The following is a 13,224-nucleotide window of genomic DNA, read 5'->3' on the forward strand; positions in this document are numbered from 1 at the left end:
CTCTTCGCCCAGCCCTCACCCTCACCTGATGCCCCGTGGGTTGACCCCGGCTACTGGCTGGGAATCCTCGTCCTGCCCGCGTTCCACTTGATTCATTACACCCTGCGGTTTGGGAAGGCTCTTCAGAGCAATCTTGTAGAGCGGGCAGAAGTCCAACCTTTAGCTGGCTGGCTGGGGACAGAAAGAAAATTAGGGCCATAAGGAACTGCTAGATCTAATGTTGTTTCTCCCTTAAGAAATCGAAAAAGAAAATAATTACTTTCCTGTTCCAAAGGAATCCCTGAAGTTAGGAAAAGTGGCCCTTGGATGTTGCCTCCAGAAAACAGAATCATAATGTTGTCTTCAGAGTCCTTCTGTCCATCCTCTGATGATTTAAAAATCATTTGCTGTATTTCCCATTGTCCTTCCCCTTACAAAACATGATACTGGACTCTAAGCAGGAGAAGATAGAGAACCCTTTCTGTTCAGGGTGGTCCTTTCTTCTTCAAAAAAAAATTGGAGCCCCGAGGAGAGCAGTTGGGAGAAAGGAAACAGCTGTGCTTGGTTAGGGGCAGGGCAAATGCTAACGGGTTCAGAGTCCCGGGACCTTCCAAGTCAAGCCTGAAAGTGCTGTGTCACCCGCACTTCGCCCCTCCACAAAGAGGAGACCACTCCACTCTTTAAGAAAAGGGTGCCATGTGTTTTATCTCCTTGTTAGATAGGTAAACAAAAGTAATTACATAAGAAAGGAGGTGTCCTCACCCAGTGCAGAGGGAGAAGGGAGGAAAACAGGCAACAGCCATGTTGAAATATCATACACAGACTACTTGATTAGAAGTGTCTGTGGAAACTACTTACATTCCTTAGATGTTTTCTGATTTAGTTCTTTTCTCATGTTTTGTTTTGTTTTGTTTTGTTTCTTTTCCTTTTAAGTAAGCAATTAGTTCTGTTCTTTTGGCTAGTGGTAATAGTTGCTTAAGGCTGACAAGACACCCACTGGTTTTATTCCACTGTTTTTGTTTTTCAAGATAGTCTTTCAAGACATTCAGAATTTCTTTTTTTAGCTCTTTGCTTGTGGCTTAGAAGCCTGGAGTGTGTTCATACCAGCCCCTGGGGACCCTGTTCCGAATTCAGTGACCCCTGGTGGTTGCAGAGGAGCTAGTACCTTGTTCTCTGAGAAAGCACTTTGCCTTTGCTCTGTAACTACAATGACACAGAAAATGTCTCCCCTAGTGGAAGCAGCTGTATCTCCCACAGATATTCTTAAGTGCGTTGATCAGAAACAGAATTTTGAGGAAGATCGGATTCAGCTCTTTAAGGAACAAGGCAAAAATGCCTTGAGATGCTATGGTGAGCCCGTGTGTCTAGACCTGCCCTGTGTAATACGGTAGCTGCTAGCCACACGTGACTACTTTAATTTTAATTAAAATTAAATACAGATAAAACTTCAGTTCCTCCATCACATCAGCCACATTTCGAGAGCTCAGTACCCACTCTGTGTGGGACGGTGCAGATAGAGAACACGTCCATCATCACAGGATGCTGTCTTGGTCAGCACAGCTGGAGCACCTTTTGGCGTGAAGAGTAACTTCCAGGGTGCTAGCTGACTCTGTTGCTCCTTGGTTTGGTGTAAACCAAGAGAAAATAATTAGGGAGATGTGCCTTCTCCATGATCCCTTGGTGGGAGTGTTCAGTGCCTGGCATTTTTTGTCACTGTCATTGTACGTCAGTGAGTAACATCATAAAGTAACATCCTATTAGACAGTATAGGAACTATTTCATTCAATCAAAAAGAGTAAATACGGGGCTTCCCTGGTGGCGCAGTGGTTGAGAGTCCACCTGCCGATGCAGGGGACATGGGTTCGTGCCCCGGTCCGGGAAGATCCCACATGCCGGAGCGGCTGGGCCTGTGAGCCATGGCCGCTGAGCCTGCGCGTCCAGAGCCTGTACTCCGCAACGGGAGAGGCCACAACAGTGAGAGGCCTGCATACCTCAAAAAAAAAAAAAAAGAGTAAATACTAAGTAATAGCAATAATAGTAATAATTGTTTTATTTTTATTGTTGTTCTTTTTGTTGTTCTTGTTGTTGTTGTTATCTTCAGGAAAGAGACAAGACTAGGGATAAAGGGTACTGTTCCAGGTCAGCTTCAGAATCCTCAAGTGTGTGGTTACCCTAAATGTGTGTTCTTTTATATATTTGTTGACCTAACGAAGTATGACTACAATATTACTTCATTTCAGTAACTTCAAATCATGGAAGTGACATAAAGAAAACAGGCAAAGGCTATTTGGAATAGTATGCCTTTATAAAAGGACAGAGCTTTGGCTACCTAGCATTTATATGCTTATTGGATTGAGAGACCAGAACCTTTACTCTGGGTTCAAAAACAAGTGAGAGTAAGTCAAGAGTACAAGGTTCTGGAATATTCAAATTTTACAAATGGCGGCTCTTCCATCAGATGTAAGTGGTAGTCCTGTTGACTTTTCGTAGGGCTGTTTTGATGCAGATTGGGCCACTGAATAAACCCCATGAGAGTGGAGGGCCAGAACTGTGGTTCACTATGGGACATACACACAAAAGGATTAAGTGTGAGTGGGTATGGTCAGTAGATAGTCACAAAGAAATCAGTCAAAGTGACTCATGAGTCAACTTGCTTACAATGGGCTTGATTTTGGGCGGTGAGTTAGCAGGGACTCTGTGAATTAAAAAGCAACTCTCTTAACTCAAAAGACCTTCCTCATAGGTGGGACCGATGGCAGCAAACAATCCAGACACGGGATTGGCATCAGCTTGAACTGCCTTCAGAAAGAGGGTGCTGTGGCGTGTCTGGGGCACAGCCACTACAGATAGGGAGACGGGAACTTCTCGGGCTTAGAGCAGGCTAGATAATTAAAGACCAGGAACAGCTGGGCTAAAAGAAAGCCATATTTAAGGAATAACTTCAACTGGAAAAGGAAAGCATAGAGGCCCTTCTTTAAGGAGCATAGGAAGGAAGACATCTCTGACTTTGTAGAAAAGACAGCAGTAGAGAGGAGAAGCTCTTCCTTTTATTCTGAAAGTCATGATTGGTTGAGTGTGTAAGATTGATAATGAAGGGGCAGAGTGATAAGAAGACTGAGTTGATTGCAAACCTTCATGAAAGCCGACATACCAAAAAAGCAGCTCAAGATAGACTCCTGCAAAGCCCAGGCCTGAAACCTCAAATGTCCACAAGATGGTCAGTCGCAAACCTTGAGCACATCCTGCCGAGTTCATCCAAAGCCAGTGTTTCCCTTAGCCGGTTGTTAATTTGAGGACCTTAGCAGAGATGGTCTGACCTTGGGAGGCCAGCTGAGGGGCTGACTCATGTCTTAAGCATGACCTATACAAAGAGACTCCATCTCCTGCAGCACTAAATATTCTTTCAGATGGTTGTTCTAGTAGGAGGGCAAGATGCTAGCCAGGAGATGCGTGTGTTGGACAGATGGTGTGTTTGGCTTTGCGATAGCCTGGAGGATCAGACTGGTGATTTATCTCAGGCTTTGGTAAGGTGTCGGCACCACTGATTCCATGGCTGTGGGGCCAGAAGTGGTCACGTGATCCGCTGAAGCCAGATGTGGTCATAAATCGCCAGGTGAAATGTCAGGAGACCCTTTCTAGAGACAGCAGCAGGTTAAGACGCTGAATGACCTTGTCCTCTGCACTTCCTCTCTGCCCTTTTGAACTGTTGTTCATTCCCATGTGATTGTTTTCCCTGCGTCATGGGCAACAACAGATGTTTTGAGTCAAGAACCTAGCAAAACGCCTCCCAAACATGTCAGGTCTGGGGGGGAGACGGATTGTATCTCTGGAACATTTTTTCTTCATTCTCTTTCTGCTGCTAAATGTATCTCCTCTGCATTGTTTCCCGTTGGAAGCTATCCATTGCCGACATCACTGCCATCAGCTACAGAAACAAGAAGACAGCCTCCGGCAGGTAGAGCTGACTCTTAGCTGGCCATGTTTGGGGACCTCTTAACAATCCAAAGGGCTTTTCCCCTAAAGTCTAAGTAAATCAATAAAGTAGCCCACCCATGCCAGGGCAACCCTTTGCTCTATCAAGTCACCAACAGCCACTGTCTGTTAAAACTTCCTCTGTGTTTGGCAGTGGTAAGCCATACATTAGAATGTTCTAGAAGAACAAACTCCACTGATAGCACACGTGCTTCGCTCACAGCACATATATGGGTGCCATAACTTCAAAGAACTGAAGCACTTAGCTTGGCGAAGGGTCAACGTGGAGACCTGCCACAACCAAAGCCCTGGATAGCGGCCATTTAAAGAGGCAAGGGTTGTGTTTCCTGAGGAAGTGAAGACCAGGGTCTTAATTCTTCGCGAGTGAAAATGTTTCTAAGTCAGAGGACAGAAATTGGCTGCACTCCGTCGGGAATAGAAGGAGGACATGTGTCTAAATGACAGTAGGAAAACTTAAAAATGAAGTTAAGAAGTTTCTGACAGTTAGGGCTGTGACCCAGAAGACACATTGCCAGCATGGCCTATGGAAACTCCTCCTCTGGAGAATTTAAAGCCAAGGGTGGACAGCTGTTCTGCGGATGTTTTCAGCATGGTTCCTCTGGGCAGCAGGGCTGGCCCCATCTAAACGGTCTTTTGAGGTCCCACTCTCATTCCAGAATCATGTATTATTTTATTTCATCTACTGTAGATTGACCCAAAAGCATGTGGTAAACAGTGTCTGATGTACAACTTGAGGCTGGCTGGTTTCTGGAGTTAGGATGGATCTGGGAACCATCTTATTCCAGAGAATATCGTTACTGTCCTTGAGCCAAATCTTACTTCCTTTGAGTCTTGGATCGGTCCTGCCAGGTTATTGGTGCTCTTTGGACCCTTTTTCTTTCTAAAAGAAACAAAAAGGCCAGCACAGGAGGCAGTGGGTGTAGTGATGGCAGTGGAAATGAAGAACAGAGCATTTGTGGAACGTTGTTCGTGTGCAAAGCACCTTACAAGGCTCTTTCCATTTCCTCCTCCTCACGACCCTATGCAGTATTGCTGTTATTGTATCCATTTCACAGATGGGAAGACTGAGGCTTTAAAAGACTAGCGAACATTAGGATTCCAGCCCAGATGAGAGGCGAGTTTATGGCGATTTTTCTCAGTCCAGTCAGGGCTCAGATCTTACTTCCATCACTCTCTAGCAGTGGTCTGGGACACACGACTTCAATTCTCTGAGCCTCTGTTTCCTTTTTGGTAAAAATGGAGAACGTAATACTCAATTCACAGGGAAGATTACGGAAGGCAACAAAGCCACCCGTGTGATATCTGGCACACAGAGGTGCTCAGGTCACAACGATTCTCTTGCCCCTACTCTTCCTCTCCCCGTCTCTGGGCTTTTCCTGGCCGAAGCCATTCCTTCATGATGTCCTGCTTCTAATCAGTCCCCTGTCAGTGACAGACAGGGATGTTTTGCAGCTCAGCGTCCCTCTGACTGATGTCTGCTGCTAATTCCTTAAATTTACATATCATCTTTCTTCCCTCGAGCTCATAGCACTTAACAGACAAGTGGGGAACAAATGATTTCACTAAGTGAAATTCAGAGGCCTGCTTGTCTTGAGATTCTGCAAACTAGTGGATTAGCTCAGATGTCAGCACTGAATTATGATCCTTCAGCTGCTCGTGCTTAGCATGCCACCAGCATTAACTCCCTGGTCTTCCAGTGGTCCTTTAAATCATGCACAGTGATTATCATCTTATTGTGAGAGAGAGAGAGAAGAGAGGAGAGGAAAGGGAGGGAGAGAGGAGGGGGCCAGCTCAGGTCCCCGGGAGAGGCAGTCTGCGAAACCTTTGGCCTCATCGTGCCTGAAGTTTTAGCAACAGGATGGGTAAATAAAACAGACCGGATAAAACCCAGCCAGCCCAGCTCTTTACACCTCCACACACATTTTACTTACTAAATTCTAACCATTATGCTATGATTCCCCTGCTGCTTAGGAATGTAAATTCACACAAGTGACAGTATTTCTGCCAAAGCAATTTTCAGGCAGCCAGTGGGTCTTATTTGTGAAACTGTGAAGGAAGAAGGCTGAATGATAAGTCTCTGAAATCTGGTTTCCTTTATATACGAGTGGAAACAGTAAAGGCTTGGAAATGCCTGGAGCATGGGAGCGTTTGGGGGGTTCGCGCTGGTGGCTCAGTGGACTGGATGCTTCCACAGGTCACCCTGTTTTGGGATCTACCTATTGACTGTAGGTATATTCACTTTGCAAAAGCTATTGTACCTTTTTCTTTATACGTACTCATACTGCAGTATAAATGTTCCGTAATAAGAAGCAGAGCATCTCAAAAAAAAATCCCCTCACCTTTGAAAAAGGCTGTTGGCTCAGTAGACTGGGAGGGAACTGTGAGAGAAGATTATATGAACCTGAGGGCTTACCGGAGGCCAGGTGGTTCCCCCTCTGTTCTTGTTTCCAATGGGCAGCCTCACTGCATTCTTTATCCATGTGTTTGTCATTCATTCATTCATGGGAACAAAATTTTCCTGAGTGGTGGCACATATTTGTCACTGTCTGGGGACAGGGAGAAGAAGCATTATTAACCTTTCTATGTGTAAGGCCAGGACCTTACATCTAACCAGGGCAATAGGAAAGACACACACCAAACAGTTAAATTACAGTACAAGGCAGTGGGTGTTTACCCGCTGAAACACATGAAAAATGGTCTCCAGTCTTTTTTAAAGCAAGGTAAAATCAGTGGTGTGGTCAGTAGATGCTCGAGTTGTTGAGAGAAGAGAGGAATTAATGTTGAAATGTGCCAGAATGGTTAGGAGAAGAACTGGCAAAAGGGGTGGGATGGGGGTCGGGGAGCAGAGAATTACAGGTAAATGGAGAAAAGGCAACAGCGCTCAGCAGAGAAGCCAGTTTCCCTTGAATAGCATGTGATTGATTACACAGACTTGGGACAAGGTACTGGGGTGACAGCTGAAGTGAAGGGCCTACTGCATGAATGTGGGGAAACCTGGAGTCAAGTCCAGCTGTGCTACTCACTAGCTTCTCTCCCTTGGAAAGTCACTTGAGCCTTTCTGAGCCTCAGTTTCTACATCTTGTGCAAAATAAGATTAGTAAGACCTAGCTCGCAAGCATATAGCAGTGATTAAATTATGAATGCATATCAGCGTGCTTTGTAACCTGTAAAGCATTATGCAGATAGGACTTAGAATTATTACCCTTAATAGTGGCAGTAATGAGATCTGATAGGAGAAGCGTAGGTTCAGGAGTTGTTTGCGTGTCTGCTTGTGGCACCAGTGTCTCCTCCCTCAGCAGATCGCCATCATTAAAATGCTCTGCTCCAGACAGCTGCCTACTCATCTGTGCTGACTTTGGCCTTGAAGAGGTCCCGTGTTGTGGAATATTAGACCAACGTGGTTCTGGATGGTTAAGGAGTCCCAAACTGGAATCCCGACTCTGCATCCTAAGCTGGTCTAATTTGACTTCAGGGGAGGGTAGCTTCTAGAGCAATAACCCTGGAGAATCTAACCAGAAGGGACTTAGGGGAGACAGGGAGGAGGGAGAGACGTGGCCAGGAGGAGGAGAGTTGAAAGAGCTGTTTCTGGGCCACTGATGACTGTCACAGGCTCCGCTCTCACTAGAAAGATGATGTCAGCAGGAAGAGCAACAGCAAACCGGTGGTCCAGGAGCACCCTGTTGATTCAGGGCTCTGGAGTGCTCGCCTGTCCTCCCCTGATAAGCCCGGGAGGTTCACAGTCCCTGTTGAGTAAGAGAGCTCTGTGCCCACGTCTCAGATTAACCTGATCCTGAGGTGTCTGATGTGCTGGGTATGTGGTGCAAAAGTGCCCCCGCCATCTTGCAGAAGTGTTCAGCATAAGATGTTTCAGGGCCCAAAGGAGGCCGTGAGACTTTCTTCTCAGATGCCATCCTGTTCTCCATGCAAGTGGCCGGAATGCTCCTCCACGAGCTGGATTTGCTGGTGCGGGTCCCCAGACCTGTGTCTGCAAGGCATGGGGCCTGCCGGCAGGAACGGGAACTCGGCCTCCCACACAGTACCTGATGTATCTAAAAGCTAATCGGCCAAAAGACACGCTCTTCAAACATTTGGATGGGTGAAACCTTCATTTCCCAATATGTGTATGTTCTCTGCTAAACACTTAGCCTTTGTTAGTGATGATGACAGCACTTGTTTTCATTGGGGCTGCGTTTGCCTGGCTCTCTAAGGAAGGCCAAGTTCAGGCCTCCCCAGGCTGGTCAGGGAAGGGATCGGGGTCTCAGGCCCCCTGAATCACCCCTGTGCTGCCACCATTCCCTGTTCTGCTTGAACAGGGATGTGAGTCTTCCGAGTTGCAGTTACTAGAGCCCAGGCACCATCCAGTAGCACCGTCGGAGACAGAAGCTTTTAAATGTCTTCCATTTGGACAGTGCCCAGCCAAGATGATAAAGGCTTGAATCATAAACCACCTGGCCAGAAACATCCTCTAGTCTAGCAGCCATGTCACCACTTTATTATCCAGTTCATTAGAGTGCACTGGCCCTTTGGGTAAGCCGATGATGCGTAAAACGTAGGTCTGGCCTCTCGGAATCTAGGGGGGGAAAGACAAGTACAGATACAATCAGCCACGACCTACGGCCAGCGGCGCCGGGTGCCGTATGTAAAAGGCACAAAAGAAGTGATGCAGGGAAATAGGCAGGAGGGACCTTCTTGACGGAAAGACCCAAGAAAGGGCTTCAAGAGGATGCAGCATTTGAGTCCGGGTTCCGGAGCCCTAAGAAAGGGACACAGGGCCTGGAGAACTAGTTCATAAATAAAAGACACCCAAACTCTGCCCCAGCTTCCCCCCGGAGGGACCACAACTGCCAACTGGTGTCTTTCCCAATGATTTACCAGGAACCCCTGTTTGGGTTTTTTTCCCCCCAGATGACAGGAATTTCTTGCGGCTGCAGAGTGATGGCGGGAGAGAGGGCCAGTACGCGCGGCTCATCAGCCCACCCGTCCACCTGCCGCGGAGCCCCGTGTGCATGGAGTTCCAGTACCAAGCCACGGGAGGCCGCGGGGTGGCGCTGCAGGTAGTGCGCGAAGCCAGCCAGGAGAGCAAGCTCCTCTGGGTCATCCGCGAGGACCAGGGCGGCGAGTGGAAACACGGGCGGATCATCTTGCCCAGCTATGACATGGAGTACCAGGTGGGGTGGCGACGGGAGACCGTTGCGGAGATCCGAGGGAATCGTTGTGATCTGTGTTTCAATATTTCAAAGGGCCGTGCCCATTCATCTTTAGGGAACGCGGTTAAGCGCCGCTGTTTTCATTGTGTTTCTCACGTTGCCATGGCAACTAAATGACACTCTTATTTGTTATTCAGAATGTGCCTATCTCTACACCCAGACTTGGTTCTTTGTTCCTCCTATCGCCTTTTATATTGCTGAAACCTTCTCCGACAAATGTTTCTTCTCTCCATTTTATTTTAGATTGCTATCAGGTAGGCTGACAAAGGGACGCAGAAGCCAGGGAAATAAACACAAACAAACCCTCCACACACAAGGGAAAGAAGCCTGTGGAGCCCCTCAGACTCCGAGGAGGAGAGGGAAACAGCCTCCCACCCCTGTCCCAGCAAGTGTGAACACGGGAAGGGGAGGGTCGCTGTTGGTGCTTAGTGGCCAGCAGAGCAGAGAGACTCCTAAGTGAGTGGTATCTCTCCCAGCAGCTCCAGGAGTTGAGTCCTATTATCTCTGCCCCACAGAGCAAGCGCCGAGGCACAGATGGGTATGCACAGCTGGGGCTGAAACTTGGGTAGGAGTAGGCATACTGTGGAAGAGGTGACTGAGAAACAGCCATAGCGTTAACCTGCTCCTCCCCAGACGAGAAACAGCAACAGATGGCTGGTGAGGCAGCCAACTGCTCGCTCAGCTTGCCAGAGGACATGTGCTCGTTTGCAGAGAGAACCTGGGGAGGGCGAGAATGAGGGCGGGTGGCATGGAGACCACAGAGCAGAGGGGCTCCTGTGTGCTGCCTGCAGTCACTCTCGAGCTTGTTAGGCAGCCTGAGTCCCTCCCCCCCGCCCCCCCCCCCCGCACCTACCTTCCCACTTATAAACCTCAGTGCATGGTGTTGCGAGTACCTGTTGGCATTTTTGTCTCGCCCACTAAACGGTGAGATTTCCTGGTCAGAGGGTCTTCTCTTATTAGGCTTTGTAACTGTCATGGTGCCTGGCACGTAGTAGGTGCTCAGTAAACTAGTGGTGAAGGAAAATCACTTCCCTACTCTTGTAATAATGGAGCCATATGACAGTGTTACCCCCAAGGCGACACAAACCTGTATACTACATTTCTCACCTTACCCCCACCTGCTTGTGTCCTCTGAGTTTCCAAATACCTGGATCGGGCATTTGAAAGATTTATGAGAAAAAATATCAAAAATGGCTAGGGAAATTTCGATTCTCCATTAAATGTGCTCTGATTATGGTCCTTTTAGTCAGTACATTCTGGTTACTGGACAACAATATCCATCACTTTGTTATATATGTATTCTTTAATCACCTCAAATATGCATTTGATTTGAACCAACTCTTTTTAAATTAAGATTTCAAGCACCATAGCCATGTGGTCAACAGATGTGTACCAGGTGCAGTCACGCACACGCACACGCACACACACATACATTTTAAGCTGCAGTTAACAGAAAATTGGAAATCTTTGCACTGTTTGGACGAGGAAGCTCAGTTAACCATGGCTCTTTTTCTTCCGGCTTCTAGATCGTGTTCGAGGGAGTTATAGGAAAAGGACGTTCGGGAGAAATTGCCATTGATGACATTCGGATAAGCACCGATGTCCCACTGGAGAACTGTATGGGTACGTGAATATCTGTCTCTTTGTGGCTCTTCCAAGGGCTGGGATGTACAAGAAGAGACAGCACATCGTTTTCAAACACAGCTCTTACCCAGTGGGTGGGGCAGCTCCAGTCTGTGCGGGAGGCGAGGTGTGAGTGCAGTTATAGCTTGGGCTGCATTCAGGACGGGAGAGGGGTGAGATGAGGTGAAGTCTTATATCCCCGTTCCCATTCAGAAATAGACACGCACTAAGTATATGAAGATTCAGGGTGCCAAGACCCCATCATCAGACTCCAGCTTTTAGCAAAGAAAATGCTAGAGGGCGAGAGCAACTGTCAGTCAGAATTACATGATGGAAAGGTTTGATGGATTTAATGGAAGCGTTCACTGGTGAGCGAAAATAGTACATATGTTATACCAGAGTGATAACACAATTACCCAAGTAGCTCTTTTACATGAATGAATTTCAGGGCAAGGTATGGCATGTGGAGTAAGAGTTTAGATTTTGCTTTGAGGCTAATATCTCTAATGCTTAAGATGCCAAAGTTGTAAGATTAAACATTGCATGCCAGGTGACCAGCATAGGAAGGACACTGTCACCTTGGACAGAAGTGCTGAGCACACCTAGTAAAATGTGTGCATCTCAGAGCCTTGGACATTCCCCAAAGCAAGAGGAAATCCTGACAAGGAACGAGACCTACTTTCAGTCTGCAGAGTAACGATAATAACTCACCAAGTGCTTTTCTTGGCACGTGGGTCCCAGGTGTGTGTGTGCCTGATGATGTCAGAGCACCTGGGACCACCCTAGTCTCTTCAGGCAATTCTCAGGGCCCCAGGCATCTAAAAGTAATCCAGGCTCTGAGAAAGTGATCTGTGGTAAGTGACTGATTACAATGCTTCAGGGACCCATTACTCTATAAAGGACTTTTTGTTCCAAAGCAACTTTGAGAATCTTTTCCCCACCTACCCGGCCCCCATGATGATGATGTGTTAGACATGGGCTAGAGCATGTGGAGGACATGGGATACTTTCCGTGGGATAGTATAAAAACCTTGATGAAATTCATCTTCATCATACCCTTTGTTCACCCTATTTCTTCCCCTTATCTAACTCAAACTTTTTTCTGTTTTTTTTCCAGAACCCATCTCAGCTTTTGCAGGTGAGAATTTTAAAGGTAAAAAAAGTTCTTTTTAAATTTCTGCATGCCTTTTCCTTCCCCCCATGTGATACGAATTTGGTGGAGGCAATAAGCCTCCAAATTTGACAACGCTCACAAGAGAAAATAGATGTCACACCTTCTCACCGCTAGGTGGCGCCAACAACACCTGTAGATGCAGGGAAAGGGGGATTGAGATCCTCACTGTCTCTTCTTTAATTAAAGTTTAGAAACCTGTAATAGAGACAAATAGGTTACAGATAAACCTTTCAGCCTTGCACTGTCCAACAGAGAGCAATGAGGCTGAACATGCATGAGTGGTGAGAAACGAGAGGCTGTGGGGAGACTGAACAACAAAAAAAGTCAGTAGTAAATTAAAAGTGAAATGAGGTGGCAATGATTTATTTTCGCCTGAAGATGGTTTCTTTCCAGTCACAGGGTACCAAGGCAGCGGTCTCAATTAACCCTCAGTGAGGTACACTGGTGGGCAGTTTTGTGAGGGAAGAAAGTTAGGGGAAACACACAAGGAATGATAATCCAAAGGGGGGAAAGTTGCAAAACTCAGGAGCTGGTGTCTGATTAAGGGAAGAAGGACTCTCATTCGGTGACTGGAGTTAGAGCACTTGAAATACAAGACGGAAGAACAGAAAAGGGCATTTTATCCCTAATAAGGTAAATAGAGAGCAGGGCAAAGAAAGAGGAATGTGGGATGCTTGCCTTATCCAGGGAGGGAAGAAAGACCTCCAAACTTGGGAATGCTAATGTCTGTGCTGTTTACTGCAGTGGATTTCACATTTCACCCTCTTTGCAGTCCTCCTGGTTGACACTGCTAACATTTCCACCCGGGTTCCAATGCTAAGCATTTAGAAGCCACTCTATAAATGCTTCACATGAGTTGGCTGCGGGGGAAAGCGCACTCAGAGACACTCACCCTCACCTAAGGACGGAACCCGTTTTATGCAAATCATTGTGAGGGTTTCGGTGCCCTGTTTGTATTGGCTGGCCTTAACCCCACAGGTGACAGCATTTCACAGGTAAGGGAAGTCATTTTCGTGTCTGAAGTCTAGACTCATTATCTTCACTCTCAGTAACCTGTCCAGCTCCTGGCTGGAGAGAGATGACTTCCTGGGTTGCCACCTAGATGTGCTCTGTGACTCCAGAGCATCTCACCCAGTTTGCCACTCCTCAGCCACAGCCCTGAGACAGCAGCTGAGGAAGAGGACAGCAGCACGGGGAACGGCAGACCTACCTATGTAGAATATCTTTTCTTTCCTTTTCACCTTCCCTT

General features: G+C 47.1%; 1 protein-coding gene across 8 annotated transcripts in view; it reads left to right on the forward strand.

Annotated features, from left to right (window-relative positions):
- NRP2 (neuropilin 2) overlaps nucleotides 1-13,224 on the forward strand; it is a 116,254-nt gene that overhangs the window by 73,809 nt on the left and 29,221 nt on the right. For 3 of the 8 annotated variants that reach the window (XM_004262815.3, XM_004262818.3, XM_033429411.2), the window contains exons 13-15: nucleotides 8,878-9,140; nucleotides 10,706-10,802; nucleotides 11,919-11,939. In XM_004262815.3, the coding sequence (XP_004262863.1) occupies nucleotides 8,878-9,140; nucleotides 10,706-10,802; nucleotides 11,919-11,939 (381 nt within the window). Of the gene's footprint in view, nucleotides 1-8,877; nucleotides 9,141-10,705; nucleotides 10,803-11,918; nucleotides 11,955-13,224 lie in introns of all 8 variants that reach the window. The other 5 variants (XM_004262817.3, XM_004262814.4, XM_049712344.1 and 2 more) reach the window with 3 other exon arrangements.

This window comes from Orcinus orca, chromosome 7, assembly GCF_937001465.1.
Source record: "Orcinus orca chromosome 7, mOrcOrc1.1, whole genome shotgun sequence".
In the NCBI taxonomy this organism is placed as follows: domain Eukaryota; kingdom Metazoa; phylum Chordata; class Mammalia; order Artiodactyla; family Delphinidae; genus Orcinus; species Orcinus orca.